We start from the raw sequence: 26,050 nt of genomic DNA on the forward strand, positions 1-26,050 counted from the left end.
TAGTAAATTAAAAAAAATTAGTTTATACAATTTTGCGACACTTTTTACAACTCCTCAAAAATTATAAATGTAACACTTTTTTATTGTTACAAGTGATACAAAAAGTGTTACAATAAGGTACCATTTGCGACACTTTTTGATTGTTACAGATAGTACTATAAAATGTAACTAAAACACTTTAGTAACACGGGCTTTACCTAACAATTGTTCAAGTGTTGCTAAATTTAATTAGTAACATTTTTCTTGATTTAGTTACAATTTTCAAGTGTTACCAATTGCCATTATTGTAGTAGTGATAGAGATTATCACGAGTTTATTACTTGTACTAGCGAAAAGATAGACATTTACATGCTCGTTTATATGCTCTTTTTATTGTGCTAACATTTGAAAATTATGAACGGTATTTTTTTTATGAAATTTTGATTTTGATTAAAAGTAAAAATATAAATACTTTTTGTTTTCAAATTATAACAAATCAAACTAACCATGATTATTTATTTCAATGACACCAAAGATATAACAAAAAAAATAATTTAAATTAATTTTTTTTAATGACACCAACAAAGATCTTTATTATAGAAAAAGTTATTTAAAGTATAATTGGGATAATGAAAAAAAATAAGTATAAATATACTCATCTAGTTTCTTAAACTTTTTAAAGGATAAAGAAAAAATTGGACATATATATACTCATATCGCGTTTGTCACACTTTTATTTTCATATCTTTTACTCTTATCTATTTGTTACATGTGTTTTTGTATTTAAAGTTAAGGGTAATTTTGGAAAGAGAAAAAGTCAATCCAAAAAAACCAAAACATGTCATTTTCTTTAAGAATTATATATTAAAATATCACAAAATGAAAAAGAAAAATTGGGGGGAATAAAATTAGAAACCCTAAATTGTTCTTCTATTCCCAAATTGAAGAGAAAATTCTCAAATTGAAAAACACAAGAACAAATTCGAAGATGTTCATCTTCCTTCCAAATTCATTTTCGTCTTCATATTAATTTGTAATTTAATTTTATGATATTTTTAATATATAATTTTTAATTAAAATGGTATGGAAATGAGGTGTAAAATGATGTACCATGTAGAAAATGACATGTAGGATCCACATTATTAATGAGCATGCTACATCATCATGAGAAAAGGGGGACCAAATTTTTATTTTATTTTTTTGAAATTAGGGGATCAAAATGCTAGTTTTAAAAAATGGGATATCAAAAGTTAACAATTTTAAAAATAGGAGGATCAAAATTGCATTTAAACCAAAAAAATTATTAATGCTTCTTTCAAAAGAAAAATTATTAGTATTCTAAAAGCTAAAAGGCATGCACTAACATATCATTATATCCATTTTATGTACGGAGTTGGCTAAGAAAATGATCTTCATTACCTCTCATATTTATAGAGAAGACAATCATTATGTTGATAGAATCTCTTCGATTGGTTGCAAAATACTGATTTTGGTTGGTGGGATACTACTCCCTCTTCTACATGGATTTATTTATTGATAGGTTAGACTTTCAAGATTGTTGTATTTTTGTACCCTTAACCGTTTATGTGTTCCAAAAGCCCTTGTATAAGTGGTAGTTTTGGGATGACAACATAATTGAGATTTCCCTTTAAAGAAAACACGATTGGAATTTCATCACTATCATATGTTTTTTCACTATATTTTTTGCTTAAAAAACATGATATTGATTAATCACAACTAGTGTTCAAATACACACATGAAATTATGGTTAATGACAATCAAAATATGCTTAAAAAACATGATATTGATTAATCACAACTAGTGTTCAAATACACACTTGAAATTATGGTTAATGACAATCATAATATGATTATGACAGTTTTAAATATAACCTAAAAATTAATAATTTGAATTTTTCTTACTCTATATGATGTGAATTTCAAATTGGTCATCTTAATTCTTTCAAGTTATTCAAATTGGTCATCTTAACATGTATTTATTATTCACTTTTTGCAATTTGGTCCTTATATTTTTCTAATTTTGCAAATAAGTTCCATATTTTGCAAATTTTCCAATTTGCTCCTATTTATTGTTTAAAAATGCTAACCTTGTCCGTGTGAATATTCAAAATTTGTAAATTGATCCCTAAAATTTACAATTTTTCAATTTGATCCATCATTTTTCATATTTAAAAATTCATCCATCAACTATTTAAAAGTTTAAATTTGACTCAAATCTTTTAAAATTCTCACTTTAAATCTTTTTTACTGTATAATTACACTTTTTTTCCAAAACTTTTAAAATTTATCAAGAATGCAAAATTTTATTCCTCTATCCAAATAAATATATTTATGTTGTTGTCTTTTGTTTGTTTTATATTCTTTTGTTTGTTTGAGACGTTGTTGTTTGTCGTGTGAAGACAATTTCATTGTTGTGTCATATCATTGTTTTATGTCTGTTTGGTCTAGGTTTAACCCATATATTTTTTTCTTTTAAGTTTTAGTCCATAGTTTGTATTTTGAGTTTTAATCTGTAGTTTAAATTTTATTTTTTATTAAAGTATCACAGCCGTATCATATCTTGAATTTAAAAAAAAAAAAAAAAACATATCAATGTATCGAGATCTTATCGTAATCGTATCATATCGTGTATCTTGACACATTGTTCACCACTGCTATTTAGCTTCATAAATGTTAGTGTCACCATTTATGATGCCAATAGCATCTACTAAATCTAACATAAATGTATTTTTTTTCAATTATTTTATTTTACACAATTTAGCTTCAGTCTGGTAAATGCTAGAAAGTGGTATACTTTTTGACGCTAATTAGCATTAACATATTTTGAAGCTAATTTTAATGTTTTTTACTCCATCCGTTACGAATGTTGTTTTAACCAATTGCACACAAATTAAGATATGCATTGATTGAAAGAAAGAGAGATGTTGTACCAAAAAAAATAAAAAGAGATGTTATTTTACCGAATTATTTTAATCAACTATTAGTTTGTTTTTCATTAAAGAAAAAATAATACTTTGGAAGTAGTGTATATAATATTAATTGAAAAATACAATTGAAAAGAAAAAATTATTATTGCATTGAAAATTGAAAATGACAGTCATTTTGAAACAAATTTTTTTGATTAAAACGAAACTCATTTTAAATAGAGGAGTAAAACATAACGGTTCTCATTCTCTCAACCAAAAAATTCTTCTTCCTCCTCTCTCTTCTCGAATCTGATGTTTTCTCTTAACTAAAGTGCTGCATTTACCTTCCCTTTTTTTTGACTTATTCTTCTTAATTTTCTAAACCTTGTTGCTAATTTGAAATTTTGATTTTTACTTGTATTTCATTATTCTCATATGAAATTGATTATATTCTAAAGGTTAGTATATAACGTAGCTTAAAATGATCAATATATAAAACAATGATCAATATTTTTGTATATATGAAATTGATTATATTCTAAGGTTAGAATTCTCTGTTAAAAGAAGAAATAAAAAAATAATTTCTTTGAGTGGATTGAATTCTAAGTTTCCAATTCCTAATGTGTTTTTTTTCTTTTTCAAAATCCAAGCTTTTCAATTTTATTTGGTTAATTTTTTTTCCTTGCCATTATATCAATTATTGTCACTGATTTTTTTGTCTTTTCAAATATACCTTCTTTTTAGCTTTGGTCCAAGTGTTTTGTTTTAGTCCCCACAAATTTGCTCATATTGGAATTGGTACCGTAAATGTATAATATTAAAACTTGTTCGAGTGCAATTCCACGTTTCCAATTCCTAATGTGTTTGTTTGTTAAGGGTTGCTCATTTTGATGCATCTTTGCTTCATTTGGTTTATTTCTTATGTGGAGGATTCTACAGCAAAACCATGAGGCAATGTGGTTGTGGGGAATGTCAGTGACTTGTGAGTTATGGTTTTCATTTTCATGGCTTCCTAAGCTGTGTCCAGTTACTAGAGTTACTGATTTGTCCTATTTTGAAAGAACAGTCTGATCTCCCTGGAATTGCAGTTGAAAAGGAAGATAAAGAGATGAAAATTTAAACAGAGTTCCACAACTAAATTATTGAATTTTCATTTATAGCATACTCATTCATTTGTACATGACCATGATTCTTGTTTATCTTTTGGATATCGATGAACTGCTGCAACTGCTTTGTATATGGATGATTGTATAATTAATTAAATTTTCACAATTTTGGAACATATACTGACATTGATACATTTTTCATGCAAGTGTTTGTTTTGACATTATTATTTTGATTTTGTTTTAACATTTTTGCTCTTGCCGCAACGCAACCATCGGAAATTATTTGAGATTGATAAGGTATTATGTTTTGTAGGCCGCTGAAACTGGTACCTTACAGGGAATATGCTATTTGTGTCTATCGGTCAATGCATTTATAAGGTGAGTAACAAAATCCTTCATTGTTTCTTCTTTTTTCATTCATGTCTGCTACATGAAAGGAAGTTGAAAATTTCCACAGACATACGCCCAAGTTGAGCTTGACACGAATATTTTCCAGAAAATCATACTAACACTCTTCATGTTAGTGTAATGTAATAATCTTTACAGTATCCATTAGCCTATTGCTTGTTGACCTTATTGTTGATGACTACTACATTTTATGTTGGAATGTTTAGTGATAACTTATAAGCACGTTGGGAGTATTGAATCAACTAGTAATGAAAGTTTTAAAATGCTTTTTGTTTTTTTTTTTTCTTCTCATTATTAAATGGTTGATAATATAATATGCAAGGCCTTTTGAAGTGAATGATAGCATCAAAGTTGTGCTTATATAGATACAAGTGATGAATTGGAATAGTTGGATTGTTTGCTCAACTGATGAATTTAAAATTGAAATTAAATTAAAGCCATATCTTGATAATTCCAATACTTCAATATGGACTAGCTAATTCTTCTATTCCTACCCATATATTGGTTTATTACTCAATTGATAGAGTTTTAAGTGATTGTTTGTGGTCAAATGTTTGTGTGATCACGACTATATATATAGGGATGAAAACAGTTTTTTTTAAATAGACTATTTTATCTTGAAAAAAAAAAATTTGACTTTTAAAATGTAACCGATGTCATATAGTTAGTGGTCTATTAGAATGACAAATATTAGTATATTAATTGTTATACACATATTCTTTTGCATTGTATCTTATATATGAACTTGCATCCATTTAAAAAATATATACATAAAAATTAAAGGAAATAGTGCAATCATCATTTCTCTACATTTATCTGGAGTCTCCCCCTTTCAATTCAGCATAACTCCATTCAAAATGGTTTATTTTGTCCTTTTCCCAATTCAAGTGGGATTTTTTAAATAATTTGTTTATCTTTTGTTTGTTATGTTACAGTTGTATGTAGTTTGAAGAATTTGTGTCCTTTGACCAGAATATCCGTGAAAATAAATGTGTTAGCTTAATAAAATACTAGTTTCCAATATAGTAGTAGTAAATAGCAAAAAACAATTTTAGATTAATTTTATAAACAAAAAGGAGTTGAGAGGAGAGTAGAAAAAGGAGCAGTAGTGAGATGTTGTTGTTTACAAAATGCTTTTTCTATGCCTTTTATTGACAGACTGGAAAATTCCATTCAACCTAAAGTAAGTTATCAGATAATAACAGTAACACCTCTCTTTCTCCAAAGAAATAAAAACTTCCCTTTGGAGAGTTCAAAGCTTAAAAATAGTATTTGTATTCTGCTCATTACATACATACACCTAAAAAAACACATGCTCTTTTCAATTTCATTTAAGAAAGATGATAACGTTAACAGATTTCTACCATGTGATGACATCAATGGTGCCACTTTACGTGGCTATGATATTAGCTTATGGTTCAGTGAAATGGTGGAAGATATTCTCTCCCGATCAATGCTCCGGCATCAATCGCTTCGTTGCTCTGTTTGCAGTTCCTTTACTTTCATTCCATTTCATTGCCTCTAACAATCCTTACAAAATGAACACACGCTTCCTCGTCGCAGACACACTTCAAAAGATTATCGTCTTACTTGCTCTCACCATTTGGGCCAACGTCAGCAAAAGGGGTTGTTTAGAATGGACAATAACACTCTTCTCCATTTCAACACTCCCAAACACTTTGGTTATGGGAATCCCTCTTCTCAAATGTATGTACGGTGGTGAATTTTCTGGGAGTTTGATGGTACAAATTGTGGTCCTTCAGTGTATTATTTGGTACACGTTGATTTTGTTCATGTTTGAGTTTAGAGGAGCAAGAATGCTTATCTCAGAACAGTTTCCAGACACTGCTGGTACCATTGTTTCCATTCATGTTGACTCTGATGTGATGTCGTTGGATGATGGAAGACAGTGTTTGGAAACAGAAGCTGTAATCAAAGAAGATGGGAAGCTTCATGTTATAGTGAGGAGATCAAATGCTTCAAGAAGGTCTCATTCTCAGTCTCATACAACACCTCGAGCTTCAAATCTGACGAATGCAGAGATATACTCTTTGCAATCATCAAGGAATCCAACTCCAAGAGGGTCTAGTTTCAACCACACAGATTTACATTCCATGATGGGTGGTAGTCGTAATTCTAACTTTGGTGCTTTTGATTTGAAAGGAACACCACCGAGGACTTGTAATTATGATAATTCAATGTCTACGACAAAGGGGAATTACCCTGCGCCAAACCCCGAAATGTTCTCTCCAAAAAACGTTGTTGCTGCTAAGAAAACGGAGGATCTTCATATGTTTTTTTGGAGTTCAAGTGATTCCCTTGTTTCTGATGTTAAATTGAATGTCTCTCCAGAAAAAGGTTTCTTTTAATTATTTTTTACTAATAGTTGTTTGCTTATATTGATTGATTGGTTGACATGATTATTATATATTATTATTGTCAGTGGAGGGTGAGGATGAGCACAAGAGAGGGGAGGAAGGTGGGGCAAAAACGATGCCACCAGCAAGTATAATGACGAGGCTGATATTGATAATGGTTTGGAGAAAACTTATCAGAAACCCAAACACATATTCGAGCATTATCGGCCTAACTTGGTCACTCATTTCATTCAGGTGGAATATTGAAATGCCTGTTATCATAGCAAAGTCTATTTCCATATTGTCGGATGCAGGGCTTGGCATGGCCATGTTCAGTCTTGGTTAGTATTCAATAAAACTCAATGGTGTTTAGAGAGGACACGTACAAAATCTTTTCTGATTCCATCATCACTTTGAATATTATTTAAATGATTTTTTGTTTGATAAAGCAAGCAAGTGTTTCACTATATATAGTTCTTTTATGATAGGCTTTGTGTTTGGGGTTGAAGAGCATGCTTGCCTTTGCTCCTTTTCCTTTATGATTCTGTTCATGGCAGGTCTGTTCATGGCTTTGCAACCGAGGATTATAGCATGTGGTAATCGCATAGCAGCTTTCTCTATGGCCATTAGATTCCTTACCGGTCCAGCTGTCATGGCAGCTGCTTCCATTGTTGTTGGACTCAGAGGAACCCTCTTGAACGTTGCCATTGTTCAGGTACTTTTACTTTGATTTCAACACAACCAATACAACTTCGACTAAGTTTGTGTTTGAAATCTTATTTTAAAAAATAATAATACAGGCAGCACTTCCACAAGGAATTGTCCCATTTGTCTTCGCCAAGGAATACAATGTACATCCTGATATTCTCAGTACAGGGTATGTATAAATAAAAAAATTTCTTCCATCAATTCAATTCTAATCAATGTAGAGCTCGATGGATTAAATGCAGGGTAATTTTTGGGATGTTGATTGCATTGCCCATAACGCTCGTTTATTACATCTTGTTGGGTCTATGAATGGAATGGATATATCAAAATGCTGAAGATTACATACATGTGGCCTTCATCCAAGCTTGTTTAATAGCAATAGCTAGACCAAGAGAAACAAAATATCAGCAGCACTGTGTTGGATGAAATAGGAAAACATCACCATTGAAAAATAGGAGGAATCATCCAATTTGTTTTTATTTTCTTTTTTAATGAATTGTCTTGCTTAGCGAAAATGTAAAATCATCATGCTAATAGCTAGAGGAGCAGTTTAGTTTAATTTATAAAATGGCTATGGCTATCTCGTAAATTTCAAATTAAATTGTCCTAGATTCAACATCACTTAACTCGTCAAGCGAAAGAAGGAAAGCAAGCAATTTAAAGAGTTGAAAATTGGAACCATTATCCCGGTTGTTTTACTTTGATTAAAGGCCCGTTTGTTATTGCTTCTTTTTAAAATATATTTTTGTAGTGTAATATGTTTTAGTTATAATTTTTTTTTATAAAGAAATTTTTAAGGAAAGCTTAAATGAAAAATTCGTTTGAATAGTTTAACTTAAAATGTCATTTTAAGTATTTCATCATTTTGTTATAATTTTTTTTTATACTAAAATTTTAAAAAAATCTCTAATAAAAAACTATTTGAAATAGCTAAAAATCATTTTCGAAAGATGTAGTTTAGAAAGAAAAAAAAAAAATTGATTTTTACTATGTAAAATCTCGAACAATTAATATTTAAGTTAGTGAATGTCAAAATCTCTTTTTTAATTCTTATCAAATGAGTTTCAAACAACTTCTACTCTTTTTGAGTAAATTTTCGAAAAAAATCCATTTTAAAAATACAAAAAAAAATCTATTTTTTTAAAATCTAAAACAAACGGGCCCTAAATTAGAACCATGAAAATTTGTCAATTTAGTCCTAAAATCTTAACATTAAAGAATAAATTGACAAATTTTGTATATTTTAATAATGTAGTTTAGGGTTGCTAAAAAAATAATGTAATTTAGGGGACTAAATTTTTTGTACCTAAACTTCTTCTAACATTCTAAACTTACTTAAAAAAAAACTATTAAGAATTTATGTTGACTTGATTACTTGTAGTATAATTTATAGTTACTAAAAGTTGCAAATTGTTTTTACATAAAGTAAAAAAATGTGGTAATGTTAAGGGGCAAAAAATTTAACCATTTTTTATATAGTAAATCATCAATTTGTCCCGTGAAATTGTAGGGATCCAACGTTTATTTCCTTGAGATTTGTATATCTGCAATGGTGATCCATATTTTGAATAATGAAGACCAGCTTGTTCTTTATGTTAATTTTTTTTATCTAATTTTTATATAATTATTTGATTTATGTAAATATTGAATTTACAAATTTCGGTTTGTTCTCATTAAAAAATTTACGTGGGCCAGCTTGAAATAAACAAGATTTCGAGATTCCATTGCATATAATTTGCATATCACTCATCCATGCTGATATATGTCATCAAATACATTTATGTGGTGATCTTCAGGGTTTAGTCACGTTATGCATCACTGATAGTCGTGGTGATCCTGATATTAATTATAAGATGGACCATATTATAAAAGAAAAATCTAAAGATAAATAACATTAAGACGCACGCCTAAAACTCATATAATTATAAAGATATGTAACTAAAGTGAGAGATTGTTGGAATATTTTATAATAATTATATTAGTTATCTATCATATATGAGTCTTGATTGATTAGTGATTGAATTAACTAACAAGTCTAATTAGATTTCCATTCGAATAATTAATTATTTAATTAATAAACACGAGAAACTCTAATTGACCATAACACTATAAGAGGTTATGATCCCCTATATAACATATTAACTTCAATATCATTGTCTCTTCTCCCCATATGAAAAGTTTCTAAGGCGTTACGAGTCTCGAATAAGGAATAACTAAACCAATCATTGTTAACTCTTGATTGTGTGTTTTAGATCCTATTTATGTCTCAGATGATTGTTGTTGAGAGGCCACCATCAAATGTTTGTGAGGTATTTCTAATATCTAATTCCTAATTTCTTCATAAATCAAACATGCCGTCGTAGATCATAGTAAATACTAGAATTACTCGAGGAAACCAACATTTATTTTAATCATATAAGAGATAATTTCCAAAATCTTCGAATTATATCTTTCAGAGATAACTTATAGGTGAAATAGTCTTTCGAAAGATAATCTTAAACCCTTTGGGATGTATCTACCTGACGTATGTATTAAGGGTAAAAACATAATTTTGAAGAGTTTAAATGACAAGGATGAGGTCTAAAAAGAACTTCCAAAAAACTATTACGTTTTTTTAGTAAAAAAAAGGTTTGCATTTGTTGTGTTAACGGGCCACCAATTGTGAAGATAAAAAATGAATTTTTGTCCAAATGGTTCTCTACTTTGAAAATTGTTCTTTAAGCTTCCTTGTCCTAAAATTATCCTTTACCTCCAACAATTGTTACATGTCGTTCGCTGATCTACGATAGTTGACTGTCGTTTCAGATCCATAGTTGTATATAAGGTAGGGGGTGTTTGTTATGCAGTTTGGTCCGGTTTTGAGGTTAAAAGTCATATGAACCGCAAGATAAAAAAGCATACGGTTTGATTTGGTTCGGTTGCCTTTTAAAATGAAAACCGAATCAAACCAAACCAATGCAGTTTGGATTGGTTCGGCTGTTGCATTTTTTTGCGAGCCAATACAATTTTTGTTTTCAACGTTAAAATCAAGTTAAAAGTTTAAAAACAGCTTATTTTCAACAATGTTCCCATCAACATAGACCAAATTAAAAACATGGACCAGAAAACAATTCTGTCCAGTAAAAAATGCAAAAGTATAAGATTTTATCATTCTCTGAAATTTCTCGTTGGTTTTTTATTCAAGATATATCTAACATAAGCATATATTCATAAGTGCAATTATAATTAAACTAAAGCACGAAAATATAATTTTAAAATCAAAACCATAGGAAAAACTTAACAAGAGGAAAAATATGATGTAGTCAAAAAAAAAAAAAAAGTAAAAAACATGTTATTCTATACTTTTTCTCATTGAATGAGTATTAGGATGGTGACCTAAGTTTTAATTAGTGTTTCTCTTATGCCGCGGTTTAGTTTGGTTGTTAAAATAAAAATCACAAACCGAACCAAACTATGTTGTTGAGTAAAAAAATGACCCGAATACATCCGAACCAAATGCGGTTTTCAGTTTGGGTTGGTTTAGCTTGCTGTTTTTCTGTTAGGTTTGTTCGGTTTCGAACATCCTAATATAAGGGAAAAAAAACATGTTTTTTTTTCCTTCCTCTTTTTGTACACGCAGGTCGATCTGGAACAAATATTAACTACCGTAGACTAGTGAACGACTATTGTTGGAGATAAAAAGGTAATTTCAAAACGTCTAAGAGCAAATAAAGAAGATTAAAAAGCAATTTTCCCCCACTTTTAGTTTGTCAAACTTCTTTGTCCATTTTCACTCCACTGTCTTAAAAATGACTCTCGTCATCCATTTTCACGACGCCTATGTCCTGGCCATTTCAAACAACTTACTTCACACTTGTTTTAACATTGACTATGCATTCACTCTCAATCTAATTCCCTAATGTGTTGGCTAAGATTACAATCTCGTCCAAGATGGAGAAATCTGTTGTTGGCAAAAAATATATAAATTAGCAATCATATATCTGATGACATTAATATTTGAAGCTATTTGAATGTGTATGCAAATCATAAATCCTAATCTTGTTTCAAACCCCTCTTTTCATGACCATATTTTGCACCAATGTCATCATGTCTTGAGCAGCAAACTGTACCTTCTGCCATGATGGGTGACGTGATCAAGTCCACACATGACTGTTGAAGCTCCGGTGTTAAATTATTTCGATATCAATCTAACAATATTATTATTATTTTTTGACAAAATCAATCTAACAATATTTAAATTGTGTATCCCAAGTACTAACGCAATCTTAAAATTATTTATATTTTGATTTGATGTTGTATAAGTTAAGATAGATATTTTGTGGATGCATCAATTATTGGTTATTGTATGTATGACTCAGGAGATTGAGATTCTACTGCATGTGTTGCTCCAACAACAAAAAGATTCTTTTAGCCATTTTACCCGATATATAAAAAGAAAATAAAAGCTTGATGTGGCTGAAAAACCATGTGGCAAATAACCATTGGCCCAACGGGATCCTGATAGATTCCGTTCAAGAATCGTTTGTTTCTTTTCTTCGTCTCGCCTCATCGGATCGCCATCGCCATCGCAATGCAAAAGAATCTTTGCCAAAAAAAGATCATTATTTAACTTAAGAGCCACGTATTAGATGATTCATTAGTTTTTGTCTTAATCTTTCTCAAAAAACACCACCAAAAAAAATATGTATTCACCACCCAAAAAAATTCTTTCTCAATAAAGATTTAGGTAATCCAAAATTTAGTGAAGAGGTAAACAATATCTATAAGTAAGAAAAAAATATATATACTTTTTTTTGAGTGAAAAAAAATATATATACTTGAGAAGTTTATTACAAAATATCTTGACGATATAGCATCTCCAACTGTTTAATGAAAATTGGGTTTTGTTTTTATTTGGAAAATTGATCTCTATTTCCATAAATTGCAATTTTGATATCCATTCTTTTAACTGTACAATGTTGATCCCTTATTTTAATTTTTGTCGACTAAATCATTATTTTAATCATCCTGTTTAATGATATCAATAAATTATTCTTTTCAATTAAAAAAACATACACTATTTTATATCTTTTGTATCATTTCAATTGATCTTAATTTATCTATAGATGATTGGTCGCAACCAAATTTAAACCTTTGTTTTTAAAATCTTTCAACAATTAGGCCTTTGTTTATGTTAGATCATCTAATATACCGGGCACATCGTTAGATTAGATGATCAAAATCATTGATTAATTTTAAATGGGTCCAAAATTGCACAACCAAGCCCATTATTTTTTTCAAAATGAGGAAAACATCATTATTCATATTTAAATGGTAACTTATCATGAAAATATGTATAATCATTGCATCGAAAATTGAAATATTTAACTTTTTTATAAAATAATTTCTTTTTTTGGAATCCTTAAAGAGTGCCCCCGCCCCGGGGGCACTCGTTAAAAAGATCCTTTATATTTTAATAGATAGACGAAATGACAATAAAGATAGTAAACTCAATGGTTAAATATGTTTTTAGTCCTTACATTTCATTAGATTTTTTTAAAATCCTCACATCCTCACATTTTATCTCCATTATCAAAATTGACTATTTCTGTTAATTGTCTAACAGAATGCTGATGTGACAGTTAGTGAGTCCCAATTATTTTAGGGTTGAATATGTTTTTGGTCCGTACATTTTGCGTGATTTTGAAGAATAATCCTTATTATTTTAAGAATTTTAAAAACATTTATTGAAATGTAAGGATTATTTTTTAAAGGAGCACAAAATATAAGGACTAAAACATTTAATGATATTTACGCAACTAATAATATTATTTAATTATTGGGGGTGGAGGTAATGGTGTATATAAATGAAGGTAGATTGAGTGGTGTGAAGAAGTAGGCAAGGCAGAGAGAGAGAGAGAGAGAGAGAGAGAGATCGATTAATGCAGCAGAGAGGAAGAGCTTCTAACCGTAGATCCAGGAGTTTCTCAAGGTCTCGCCTCGCTATCGAAGGCACTTAATCAAACAATTCACATTTCATTCTTAATCAATCCAATCCATGGCTTCACCACCAGGTATAATGTCACTCACTCACTCTCTTCTTCTTCCTTAATGTCGTAATAATAATGATTCGCATTTCAATTTTGCAGGTATGACGACGACTGATGAACGTGAAATTCAGAAATCATACTGGATTCAGCATTGTGCTGATCTCTCTGTCGAGGCTATGATGCTCGATTCCAAAGCTTCTGATCTCGACAAGGAAGAAAGACCTGAGGTCATCTTTCACATTTCTTAATTCATCCCAATCATAATCTTAATTTAATTTAATAATAGATCTAAATCTAATCTCAGCTACATTAAGATCCAATTGCATCTTAAGCTCTGTCTCTTCACCTGTGGATATTAATAATGATTTTATATGGAATATCATTTTTCTTGATAAATCTAACTCTATCATGTTGATCTCTGTTTCACTAAGATTGTGGATGTATGTATATGAATCAATTAAGTATAAAACACTTTTTGATTAATCTGATATTTCATACCAAGCCATGATCTACCATTTTACAAACAGTGTCATTCACACACACACATATTGTAGTATTGTGCTCTGTCTTTTCCAGTTTTCACATGCTTTGCAATATCAACAAGGAATTTCATCCAATAATGCACCAATCTAATTCATAGTCTAATCAAAATCACAAGTAAGAGCATGACATCAGGAAAAAGAAATAATGCCATCAAATTTCGCCCACATATTTCCATAAAATTGCCTGTCAATGTCATTACGTACCTTTTTCATTTCATTTTTTTTATTGCCAGACATTGCTTTTGTATTCATCTTTTTTTTTTTTTTTTTTTTTTTATATACATAGGTACTTTCCCTGCTACCAGAATATGAAGGAAAATCAGTTATTGAGCTTGGAGCCGGTATTGGAAGATTTACCGGAGAATTGGCGCAGAAAGCTGGTCAATTGCTGGCTGTGGACTTCATTGAGAGTGCAATAAAGAAGGTAATTGCACTGTCTTACCATTCTGAGAATTGTTATTGTTGATACACGCACGTGCGCGCGCACACACACACGTACACAACACACTTATCATGAAGTAACTTGAACCACTCATAACGTTCTGTAGAATGAAAGCATTAACGGACACTACAAAAATGCCAAGTTTTTGTGTGCTGATGTTACCTCTCCAAAGATGGATGTTTCTGAAGGATCTGTTGATGTGATTTTCTCAAATTGGTTACTGATGTATCTTTCAGATAATGAGGTCAGTTTTGTTTATTTTAGAGCGCACATACAAAACTTTCATAGTTTTTTTTCTTTCTTTTCAATTCAGACATTTTGAAGTCAGCATTATGCATGATTGTATGAACTGTGGAGTAATGGCCCATGGTTCCAATTGACAGTAAACATGCTGTAAATAAAAAAATCAACTTTGGCATTTTTCTACGTATCTTCTATCAGTGCTTTGTGGTATCCCTGAATTTAGGAACATGTTAAGTTACTAAGCAAAGCATGGATATATTTTAATTTCCATTGCAAATAATTATTCAGTGTCATCAGACATTTTGTTTAATCTCAATTATTGGGGAGAACTGCGTAGTATTTCCCAATGTTGTTAAACACGGGTAGTGGATTGTTAAAATTCCACTACACAACAGTGCTATAGTGCCGTTATAGTAGCTATTTGACAACATTTTGTACTAAATAGCATATTGCGGAACAATAGTGGTTTGTCCAAATTCCGCCACACTATACACTTATAATTTGGAAAAAGAATATTTCATTTAACAAAACATGACTTATTTGGCTTCGTATCACTAACCTTTTGTTTTTCCCTTGGCGCTTCAGGTTGAGAATTTAGCAAAAAGAATGATGAAATGGTTGAAAGATGGTGGTTATATATTCTTCCGAGAATCCTGTTTCCACCAATCTGGGGATTCAAAGAGAAATTACAATCCTACTCACTACAGGGAACCCAGATTTTACACAAAGGTTTGTTCTTTGTAGTTACCTCTATCCCTTGGTCTCTGCCAGATTATTGTTTGATTAAAAAAAGATTGACATCAACTTTGGGCTAATTCTAGTGTATGATTTCTATCTTATGGAGATAGAACCTTTTGATTAAATAAAACAGCTTCAAAACATGTTCGAATCTAATTAACGGGAGTGTTTTGTGATGGTAAAGGTGGGCTATAGGTCATGGGTTGCTTTTCCAAATTTTACGGTCGGTGTCTCATGTTCAAACTTTTTCAAATTCAATTTTTCAAATTCAATTTTTCATTTAGAATGTATTTGAAGTGTTGAGTATTCATTAGATTAGAAGTGCGTGATTAATGCGAGTTAATGTTGAGCACTCATTGGATTATATTTTGTAAGGCAAATAATACCTTTTGGTTTGGTAACTTTGATCTGTAGGCAAATAATACCCTGTTGGGTTGGTAACTTTGATCCGTCTTCTCCTTTGTTCATGCAGGTATTTAAACAATGCCATATGAGTGATATCTCTGGGAATTCCTTTGAACTTTCTCTTGTGGGCTGTAAATGCATTGGAGCATATGTTCGAAATAAGAAGAATCAAAACCAGGTAAAAAAACAGGGTTACATTTCGTGTAATTATTATCGGGAATTTAGCTTATCCAATTGACTGATGTATACATGTGTACAATAATATTTTCATGGTGCAGATTTGCTGGATATGGCAAAAGGTTAGATCACATGATGATAGGGGATTCCAGAAGTTCTTAGATAGAGTTGAATACAGCGAGAAGAGTATTTTACGATATGAGCGCGTGTATGGCCATGGCTTTATAAGCACCGGAGGACTTGGTATGCCTTTATATTTTCCTTTCTCCGCTTCAAATTAACATGGTAGAATGATCTTCCTTGACTTTCTGAAAAAGTGATGTTCCGTTGTTATTTACCTGGTCTAGTGATTACAAGGTGTTAGGACAATTCCCTTACCTAAAAACACAGCAGTCGCAGCTGTTCAGTATTATTTTAGATTCATGAAATAATTGACTTGTGCACAAGAAATAGTTGGCCAATATTTTCTAACTTTCATTCTTTGGTGACTGGGGTGACTAGCTTTATTATATTATCATTACATTTTATTTTGGTGTATTTAGCCTACATACATACATACATTTATGTGTTCAATTTGGCATTTGATTATTCTTCCTCGTATAATTATCGTGTAATGTATATCTTGTCTAAAATTGAGAATTATTATGTAACTGTACCTGGCTGCTAGTATTGAAGAAGTATCATTGTTCTTATCGTATAATGTACTCCCTCCGGTCCTTAATATAAGAAAAAGTTGACTTTTTAGGTTCATAGAATAATTAATGTATCTTATTGAAAATATAGACTAGATACATCACTTACACATTGAATCAAAAAAGTCAATTGTTACTTATAATAAGGACCGGAGGGAGTATATCTTTCCAATTTTCAAGCTATTAGAAACTGCATGTTTACTTAAAATTTTAAAACATATTGATTGGTGTTTTTTCAGGGAGAAGCGTGTGATAAGGAGAGAGATATGATATAAGTTCAATATATTTACCTTTTGAAATGCCTGGTTTTGATACTCATTGTTGAAGAATTGAACATGAGAATGAATGTTCTTCCAAGAAGATAAGAATAAAACATGACAAATTTGTCATATAATTCTTTAGAACATGGCTTCTAATAGCACAAACAAATATATCCACATTTGTATTGTATCCTGAAATTATGCCAAAGATTCACCGTTGCTTATCACTTAATATAGTTCTAATTATGATATGTTGCTCTTAGGCTGGTGAATGTATGATGCTATACTTGGATTTCTTTTCTTTTTTCACATGAAGAATCTATCATCCTGATCAAGGTTAAGTTCTTTTGTTTCAACTTATTGTCTATGTTTCTAACTTATGACTTGCTTAATTCTTGGGCAGAAACGACAAAGGAACTTGTAGCTAAGCTGGAACTAAAGCCTGGCCAGAAAGTACTGGATGTTGGTTGTGGTGTTGGCGGAGGTGATTTCTACATGGCTGAAAATTTTGATGTTGAGGTTGTTGGCGTAGACCTCTCCATAAATGTGATTTCCCGTGCTATTGAACGTGCTATCGGACTGAAATACACTGTTGAATTTGATTGTGCTGATTGCTCCAAAAAAACATATCCTGAGAAGACCTATGATGTAATCTACACTCGTGATGCCATGCTATACATCAAAGTAAGGAATTATCTTGTTAAGCTTTGAAATATTCAATCAATAGATAGCTTTATCCTCTTAGCGCTAGGTGTATGTAACTGTAAGCATGAATGAAGGATGGTTTTATCAAATTAAATTTCCTTCCTCTGTAACAATTGCTTGGAATAAAAGAATACCTAAACTTTAGGTTGAAAGTGATTCGGCAGTGGCCATCCACCTTATTACCCGTAAATGTTATTCCTTTTCAGTTCTTACACTTGCGAGCAAATTAAACTATCGGTCTCTTTGGTTCTCCATTAAGAAGAATTCTGGATTTTAATTTTGATCAATCATTTTGTTGGCTAAAGGGATACATTTTTATGTCTGTACTTTTGTAATTCATTTCATTTAATATTTTTGTTATTGTTTTATTTGATATTCTTGAAGATCTTGACCTTTGTATTCTGCAATGTACTCTGGATTGTTCCAGGACAAACCAACATTATTTAGATCATTTTTCAAGTGGTTGAAACCTGGAGGTCAACTTCTAATTACTGATTACTGCAAAAGTGCTGGAAGTCCATCTTCAGAATTTGCTGAATACATCAAGGAAGGAGGATATTATATCCATGACATGAAAGAATACGAGCAGGTCTGTTTGTCGTCTTATTCTCTTTCACCCATTTGATTTCAGTTGACACTACTCGAGTTTATTTTTCTTTTGCATGACAATCCCCTTGTGTTCTAAATCTGCTGCAGATGCTGGAGAACGCTGGATTTGATGTCATTGTTGAGGATCGAACTGATCAGGTTTGTTTGATCCTTTGGTCTAGTTTGCTTGGTATTTGCAATTTTTGTTGTGCTTCTTAAGTTCTAATAACTTAATTGTTACTTGTGGTGTTTAGTTTGTGAAAACACTGCAGCAGGAGCTAATTACTCTCGAGAGCCAGAAGGACGACTTCATCAGTGATTTCAGCAATGTGGTTTTCTCATTATGTTTCTGATATGACTTTTGTAATACTTTATTTTAGGTATCTGTTTCCCTTAATTTAAAAGCTTTAATTGTTTTCAGGATGACTACGATGAAATTGTGGAGAGATGGAAGGCGAAGCAGATCAGGGGTGAACGAGGGGAGCAGAAGTGGGGCTTGTTCATTGCCAAGAAAATATGATTTGCTTATCATATATCCTGCTGCAGTTCTAGCTATTATATTATTCCAGTGTGAAAGTAGTTTTCCTAATAATGGTTTGAATAATTATACTGATCTGTTATGTGTATGTTGAACAAAAAATGTGTTTTGGATGCTCTTCTTCAGTATCGTGTTTTTCTTGATTTGACATTTTTGTTTAGTTTGTTGGTAATGATTGTTCTCCTCATTTGGATCTTCGAGAAGAAAACATGTTTCCCTCATCTTATTTTCCATCTCTTTGTTGAAAAACCAACTAGTAAGGATTTGAATCGGCTTACATATCTATTCCCTTTCCTTTGCCTGCCTTTATTTCTTTTAGTATTTCTATCAACACTCTTTTGTCACTCGTTTTCTACTCTAGTACTCTGGCAACGTTTAGCATGGGGAAATTGACATATTTCTCCATCTTAGGTCAATTTAACAAGGGCCATTGATTTAATGTTAATAGAGATCAATGGATAAGATTGCTCTTAAATGTTTACCTTGAATTTGGATGGATTTTAATTTTAAAAAACTGATGTACCATTATTTGAAATTGTACAAATCACCTAGGTTTGATATATTTATAAAATTAGAACATGTTGATAACAGTGTTGTTTTACTTTCTGTTGCCAAATGTAATTTTTTTTTTTTTTTTATCAAAATCAATATTTCATTTTCTTTATTATATAGAAAAACTCAATAAATGTTAATATTTAAATTAATATTTCTTCATTCGTTCGGTTTGAAGTCAGAATCACTAACTTCTTTAACAGTTAACTCAAACTAATAACTCTCTATTCACTTTATTTATTATAAATTTTTATATTGATATCATTTATTTGAGTTATTTGACGTAAATAGGATATATTTTAGAATTAATTTTTTAATTCTTGTGTTTTTCAGGAATATAGTTGAACTTGTTCATTTCCTTTGGCATGTGGTAGAATTTGCCATGAACTTCTTGATTTTATTTTTATAGTTTTTTATTTCAAAAACAAGGTAAATTTAGTATTATTAAATGATGACCTTAATAACTATTTCACAAATAATATGAATTTTGACGATGTATATTTATTATTTTTTATGAACCAAGTCATATTCATGTAAAAATAAATAAAGTGATAATATTTATTTTTGGAAGAACGTTTTTCACTAAAATCTGAAGGGTAAATTAAATAATTGAAATCTTTTCTTTTTTGAGGAGATTAAGGAAATAAAATCTGAAGTATGAAAATGTTAGTCACATTTTTTTGTCTATGTTTTTATATTAAGTTTTCTTTTTATTGAGAATGGGGTTGGAAAAGGTTAGCAGGAGTGTTAAAAAAATATTGTATCTCCCTGCGATAAAGAAATAAACAAATTAATTGGGTTCAAATTATAATTTTGAGTCAAGGGTACAAATCAAAATATAAAAGAATAGGGAGTACAACTCATTACAAGTAAAACAAAATTGATCTAAGATGGGGAAATTTGATAATTTGCCCATACTAAAACTCGCCCTATTACTCTATTCAATATTGATTGCTGGATATTTATGTGGCAACAAGATTATACTTTTTGCAAAATTAAGTTGTTTTGGACCAAAAACCACTTATGCCTAATATCTATATCCTTTATTTAATGTGGAAAACAATAGGGCCTAAATTTTAAAACCATTATCTGATGAATTTAATTTTGAGCACCATCAGGGTAAAGAAGATTTACACTATCAATCAATCTTTTTTTATGAACGATGAGCAGCATATAATACTGATGCTCTAGAGAGATGGCATTAGTTTCCAGCCTCAACGTTAACATGGTGGGACAATATCCCAAATATCTCCTCTCAAATGAATAAATCAGACTCAAACAGTGTTATTACTAAGAATCTCGTATCCCCAACCGGGTCTCAAATTTTAAAGACATGGTACGAGAGATTTTTTTTTTTGGGGTTTTATAGAACCCAAATCTTAAGTGGGATCTATATTTTTTATAATATTAAAAAATTGTAATGTATATAAAATTATTGATAGTTGATTAGTGTGGCCTATCTAAAAAATTTGTAAGATAATAGGTTGGAGAGGTTAAATGTATACGCAGGGAATCCATTTAAATACCAAAAAATGAGTGTCTCTATAATTGTTGCTCTTATACCTTATATGAATATTTTGCATTCTTAATTTATTTATTTTTGGTGTACAAGGCTAAACAAAAACAGAAAAACAACAACAAAAAGAGAGTTACTCTCAAAAAGAAAATTTCAGCCACATCATTTTGGAGGAGATTCTTGAGGTTCATCGGAGGAGACTCATAACGAAAAAACTCAACATCAGAATATCGTCTTATAGTTTTTTCTCTTTTGATCTAACTTTTTCCATCTGATCTACTTTTTTTACTACATCATCTACCTATTTTTTCTCTATATGCCCAAACCACTTAAACATATTTTCTATTACATGTTACCTCAACTCTCTCTCTCTCTCGCTTAGTTTTACACTCATTCAAACCAACATCTACATTTTCACTACACTTATTTTATAATCACTTTGGTTCTTAACCGCCCAATACTTTATACCATACAACATCGTCGGTATCACATGACACACGGTTAAGAAAATATTTGGTTAAAAATGAAAAACTGTTTTGATTGAATCTTAAATGAAGAAAATCATTTTGAATATGGCTTAATTGTTATTTTCGTCCCTTAATTGATTTTTTGGTATCGCTTTGGTCACAAAAACTCATCTTTTGATCTAAACCCATCACCATGATAAAGGGTTTAGATTTGGATTTCAAATGATAAATGTAAAGTTTTATTTGATGAGTTTTGTTGTTCATTCAAATCTGCAGAAAATTTCTTTCTTTTTGGTTCAATCTGTAGAAAAAAATCCAGTTGAACAACATCACAACACAATAAATCTGGTCCAAATTTGCTCCCCAACAACAACACAACAACAACAACAACAACAAAATGGGTTTGGATTGGGATTTGAAAGAATTTAAATTAGATCCAAAAATGAGTTTAGATTGGAATTTGAAAGGATTGATATTGATGATGAATGATTGGCATTCGAAAATGAGTTTTTTATGAAAGATTGGAAGAAGAGAACAGGAACAAAGAGGAAGAAAGAAGAGGAGTAACAAATAAAGATTGGAAGAAGGTTGAAATTTGAAGGAAAAAAAAAATGTTAATGAAGATTTGTGTGATGTGTGTTGGTTTTGTGATGCACACTGATGTTGGCTTTGTGTTAAAAATCAATAAATAATGAAAATTGGGGTTCAAGACAAGAACAACGACAAAACATATAATTGGTGTTCATAACCTTGATGATGAATTGCATGGTTATGATTGAGAAAGTTTGCCTATTGTTACTGAATGATTTTGATAGGCAAATACAATAAAGAATAAGTGTGTTCATGGTGTAGTCATTAAAAAATAAGACTTAAATTTAATTTAATTTTGATTTTTTGTGTTATTTTATTGATGAAGATCTTTTTGATGATGATGAAAAGATGATTGAAGAAGATGAAGAAAAAGAGAAAACAATTAAGTGTTTAGATTTGGATTTCATATGATAAAGGTAAAGTTTTTTTCTTCTTCTAGGATTGTATGAAGGGTTATGAAGGTTTTATGAAGATTTGTTGAAGATGAAGGTGAGGAGGAGGAAGATGAATATAAATTCCAACCATTGCGAAAATGACATACACGCTTGAGTTAACGTTTTTTAATAAAATTAACGGAATAGACCAATTTATATAATAGAGGCATATTTAAAGGACTGAAACATAATTTTTATTAATTATGGGACCAAAGCGATACCAAAAAATTATTTAAGGGACGAAAATAGCAATTAAGCTTTTTGAATATTTAATAATCTGGTTTAAGTTTTGGTCCTCCTCCTGTATATATATAAGTGTTGGTTGGTTGGATTGGTTGAAGTTGAAAGGTGTTGAAAAGCGAAACCCTAATCCTAAAAAAATAAAAGAGGAATGGGAAGAAGTAAAAAGAAAAGGAATGAGTACGCGTTACATCAATTGGAAGATCTTCATTATTGTTCGGAAATGAAATTTAATATCATTGCGATTGTTATTGAAGCTGGTCTCCCAAAGTTCACCAAAGGCACGGATCAATGTTGTAACATTAGATTGATTGACGAAACACGTTACGAAACATCTATGTCTGTTAACTTGTTTTCTGACACTGCTCAAAGCCTTCCACATGTTCCTCCCGGTGACATCATTCTTCTTCGTAATGTTACCGTATGTTCTTCTTCTTCTTCTTCTTCTTCTTACTATCCTCTGCTTTTCCTTTTCCTTCAACACTATCATTCTTTTCTCTCTCTATTTTGCAGTCAAAACGACATGACCAGGAAGTAAATGCTGTTTTCTACAAAGACTCTTCTACTTTTGCCTTATATAAAGGGAAAGATACTGCTCTTGACGATTTTGACCCTTATCAACTTTTTTCAACAAATATTTTCCTCACACAACTGGACAAAATCCGCATTGTTAACCTTAGAAGATGGTTACCCAATTTTCAGATTCCTAAAGGTATTTAACTCATTTCATTGCTCACTTCATAATATTTCATTTCTTAATATTTAACATTTTTTTTTTTTTTTTTTTTTTTTATATCTTGTGTAGAACCATTTACTTTTTCTATGCTGAGAGAAATCAAAGAAGGTTACTTAAATTTGGCCTGCAAGGTAATTCATTCTCAATTAGTTTTGATATTTAAGACCTTTGGATAAATATGATTTTTTTACTTGTTACCTTTCCAAGAAAGGTTCTGATCCTTAATGTTTTTTGTTGCTGTTGCTGTTGTTTTACACCTTAAGATACTTCATTGCTCGGAGTCTACAAAAGATAATTGGTTTCTCTATGTTTGGGATGGTACAGATACCCCACCAAATGTATTATATACAATGTGAGTTGATATAAAATTACTTTCATATTCCCTGTTCAACTTCTTCTCCCCTGAATCCATGTGGTGGGTTTGAATAAAATTGTATTGTAATCTGTTGATGGAAATCTCTTGTTCATTGAGCAGTGGTGCTTTCTAGTCTTATTTACACAATGTACTTTTCAAAGCCAAGTTACTTGACATAGGATAGGCATATGTATAAATTCATAAATGAGCAATGGTGTTTTATTGATCTCTAAAGCTTTGTAAAATAATAAATGTTTAGGTTCTCCGCAAGTGTTCCGGATAGCTGCAAGTAATAAAACGGTCAAGATTGAAGGTTCCCTTATTTCAGGAATTAGGATTTGAATAGAAATAGAAAATTCACTGACAACTCGGAACGTGAATTCTTGCTAATATGGCCATGGCTTTTTGGCAGGCAATTCTGTTGAAAAAACCAGCTAACTGCTAAGAATTTTATATGATATCTTAACTGCAGCATCTATAACCATCCATCTTGAGATTGGAGTGTTGCTTTTTTTCATTTAATCAGTTTCAAGCCTGCTTGCTGTAGATTCTTCGCAATGTGTCTGTACAGAATACATAAATTTATGTTTGCAATCCTAAAAAGGAATTTGATATGTTTGTTTATGAATGCAGGCCTGAAGATGAAATTAATTCTACACGTACATTACATCCGGAGCCTATGCCTTTGCCAAGAGATATACTACGTACTTTCCCTACCGTTGGCTCAATCTTGAGGATTACTTTTGAACAACCAATAGAGGAAGATCATCTCCGTGTCCTTAACATTGATAAATGGGTCAAATTTGTCAACATACGTCTTAAAGTGTATGCAGGACTATGGTATGGCATTTTTACCTCACAATCAAAGATTCGATATACCTCAAATGTGGACCATCAAATTATCGAACGCCAAAGGTGGTTACCAAATTAGTGGAGTCATAATATATATGGTTTGTATAGATTAGGTCAGTTGACCAATGTCATTATATTTTTGTTATGTTTGTGTTGAACCAGGTTGTATGATGAACGAATATCGTTGAAATCAGGAACAATTGCTATTGGCAGCTTACCTCAGTCTGAATCTTTACGTATTACAAGTAATAATTCATTTTTCTTATACTTGTACTAAACTCGTATATCACTTAAGTTTTAGCTTTCCTTATGGGTTACCAAACTCTGTTTTATCCTTACAGAGGTTAATCACGATCATGTGCCGCAATGTACTTTGATGGATGTACTCACTCATTCAGAGGTACTATGCTGCACTTTTGTCACTTGTACCCACACTTGACATCAACCTATGCAATGATCAATATTATGTGCCCTCTCAAAACACTATTGTTTTTTTGCTTAGTATACTCGTTCATTTATTGAAGGTCACAGCTAAATTCACGTGTGTTGTTCGGGTGGTAGCAGCAAAGCCATGGCAAGCTGAAAAGTTATGCTCTCCTACTAGTCAGTATATGACAAGACTGACCCTAGAGGATCCAACAGCTAGAATCCATGCTTTTGTAATTGGTGAAGATGGGGTCAGAACAAATTTTATCGTCATCAATTTTAGAATATACATGTTTCTAATTATTTATTATTCATCTGTTAATTTGTCGACCATATTCTGTGTGGCTGATTCTTTTTCTGCTATAATACCCTATGACAGGAGACTCTTTTTGATGGTTATCCGGGCATTGCAAATATGAAAAGGAAGTTAGACAGATTACTTGGAGTAACTGAATGTGGTGACGGTATTGTGGTAAAGGAGACCCCAAGAAATCCTCCATGGGTGATAGTTTGTATTAAATCATACTACACCTCCAAAACTGATGTATGGGGAAGTAGAACTTTTGGAATATTTGACACCAAAATAGTGGGTGAGCCTTGATATACTGATATGATATTTTGTCTATCTCCCTTTTGCAATAGTCTTGGGATTGGTGCACTAGAAGATGCATCTTTGTCTTGTAGAGATAGAATGTGCACAAACTCTTTTTGTTGGTACAAGCTCTTCTCTGTCAGAGCTGTGTTGTTACTATATTTTGAATACATTTATTATGTAAATTATTTGTATTTGGTCCGAAGATAGTAGATCAAAAGCGTGAATTTCCTTTTCTAAAGTCCAACTTTTTTTTTTTTTTTGGAGGGAAAAGTAGCTTATAGCTTTTCATTAGAAATCAATGTTGAAATACAAGAAGGAACAACATTAAAAACATGGGGACTAGCTAAGAAGAAAGTGGCCTCTTGTGCAAGGGTGTGAGCAACCTCATTCGCTTGGCTCCGACTAAACTCAACCTTAGAGTTGGAAAATGAGCTCGACAACAT

The 26,050-nt window shown here is 31.1% G+C and overlaps 3 protein-coding genes across 4 annotated transcripts; all 3 read left to right on the forward strand.

Moving 5' to 3' along the window:
* Window positions 1-5,476: 5,476 nt before the first annotated feature.
* Window positions 5,477-8,168, forward strand: LOC11411177 (probable auxin efflux carrier component 1c). Of its 2 annotated transcripts, none has more exons than XM_003631075.3 (5): window positions 5,477-6,777; window positions 6,863-7,117; window positions 7,334-7,491; window positions 7,577-7,653; window positions 7,727-8,168. In XM_003631075.3, the coding sequence occupies exons 1-5, from the start codon at window positions 5,760-5,762 to the stop codon at window positions 7,791-7,793; spliced, it is 1,575 nt and encodes a 524-aa protein (XP_003631123.1). In that variant the 5' UTR covers window positions 5,477-5,759; the 3' UTR covers window positions 7,794-8,168. The 2 variants fall into 2 exon arrangements, with proteins under 2 accessions (XP_003631123.1, XP_024628438.1); XM_024772670.2 differs by having other exon boundaries at window positions 7,577-7,627.
* A 5,185-nt stretch (window positions 8,169-13,353) lies between these two features.
* LOC11409633 (phosphoethanolamine N-methyltransferase) lies at window positions 13,354-19,076 on the forward strand. Its single transcript, XM_003631076.4, has 12 exons — window positions 13,354-13,537; window positions 13,613-13,740; window positions 14,342-14,479; window positions 14,604-14,741; window positions 15,326-15,469; window positions 15,951-16,061; window positions 16,162-16,303; window positions 17,416-17,696; window positions 18,145-18,306; window positions 18,414-18,464; window positions 18,560-18,634; window positions 18,727-19,076. Exons 1-12 carry the CDS (start codon window positions 13,522-13,524, stop codon window positions 18,823-18,825), a joined length of 1,485 nt encoding a protein of 494 aa, XP_003631124.2. The 5' UTR covers window positions 13,354-13,521; the 3' UTR covers window positions 18,826-19,076.
* Window positions 19,077-22,729: 3,653 nt separating this feature from the next.
* On the forward strand, window positions 22,730-25,845 carry LOC11416749 (protection of telomeres protein 1b). The gene is made up of 9 exons (XM_003631078.4): window positions 22,730-23,064; window positions 23,157-23,355; window positions 23,449-23,510; window positions 23,643-23,731; window positions 24,368-24,649; window positions 24,749-24,831; window positions 24,928-24,986; window positions 25,111-25,263; window positions 25,392-25,845. The coding sequence occupies exons 1-9, from the start codon at window positions 22,795-22,797 to the stop codon at window positions 25,611-25,613; spliced, it is 1,419 nt and encodes a 472-aa protein (XP_003631126.1). The 5' UTR covers window positions 22,730-22,794; the 3' UTR covers window positions 25,614-25,845.
* The last annotated feature ends 205 nt before the right edge of the window (window positions 25,846-26,050 follow it).

This window comes from Medicago truncatula, chromosome 8 (assembly GCF_003473485.1).
Source record: "Medicago truncatula cultivar Jemalong A17 chromosome 8, MtrunA17r5.0-ANR, whole genome shotgun sequence".
Classification (NCBI taxonomy): Eukaryota; Viridiplantae; Streptophyta; class Magnoliopsida; order Fabales; family Fabaceae; genus Medicago; species Medicago truncatula.

Excerpts from the sequence above, each read along its gene's own strand:
- LOC11411177 (XM_003631075.3), top strand. The coding sequence starts at position 5,760 with ATGATAACGTTAACAGATTTCTACCATGTGATGACATCAATGGTGCCA. Across the intron at positions 7,118-7,333 it reads CATGGCCATGTTCAGTCTTG|GTCTGTTCATGGCTTTGCAA; the intron begins GTTAGTATTCAA and ends TGTTCATGGCAG. Across the intron at positions 7,654-7,726 it reads CCTGATATTCTCAGTACAGG|GGTAATTTTTGGGATGTTGA; the intron begins GTATGTATAAAT and ends GATTAAATGCAG.
- LOC11409633 (XM_003631076.4), top strand. Across the intron at positions 14,742-15,325 it reads TGTATCTTTCAGATAATGAG|GTTGAGAATTTAGCAAAAAG; the intron begins GTCAGTTTTGTT and ends TTGGCGCTTCAG. Across the intron at positions 16,304-17,415 it reads TATAAGCACCGGAGGACTTG|AAACGACAAAGGAACTTGTA; the intron begins GTATGCCTTTAT and ends ATTCTTGGGCAG.
- LOC11416749 (XM_003631078.4), top strand. The coding sequence starts at position 22,795 with ATGGGAAGAAGTAAAAAGAAAAGGAATGAGTACGCGTTACATCAATTG. Across the intron at positions 23,732-24,367 it reads CCAAATGTATTATATACAAT|GCCTGAAGATGAAATTAATT; the intron begins GTGAGTTGATAT and ends TTATGAATGCAG. Across the intron at positions 24,650-24,748 it reads CAAATTATCGAACGCCAAAG|GTTGTATGATGAACGAATAT; the intron begins GTGGTTACCAAA and ends GTGTTGAACCAG.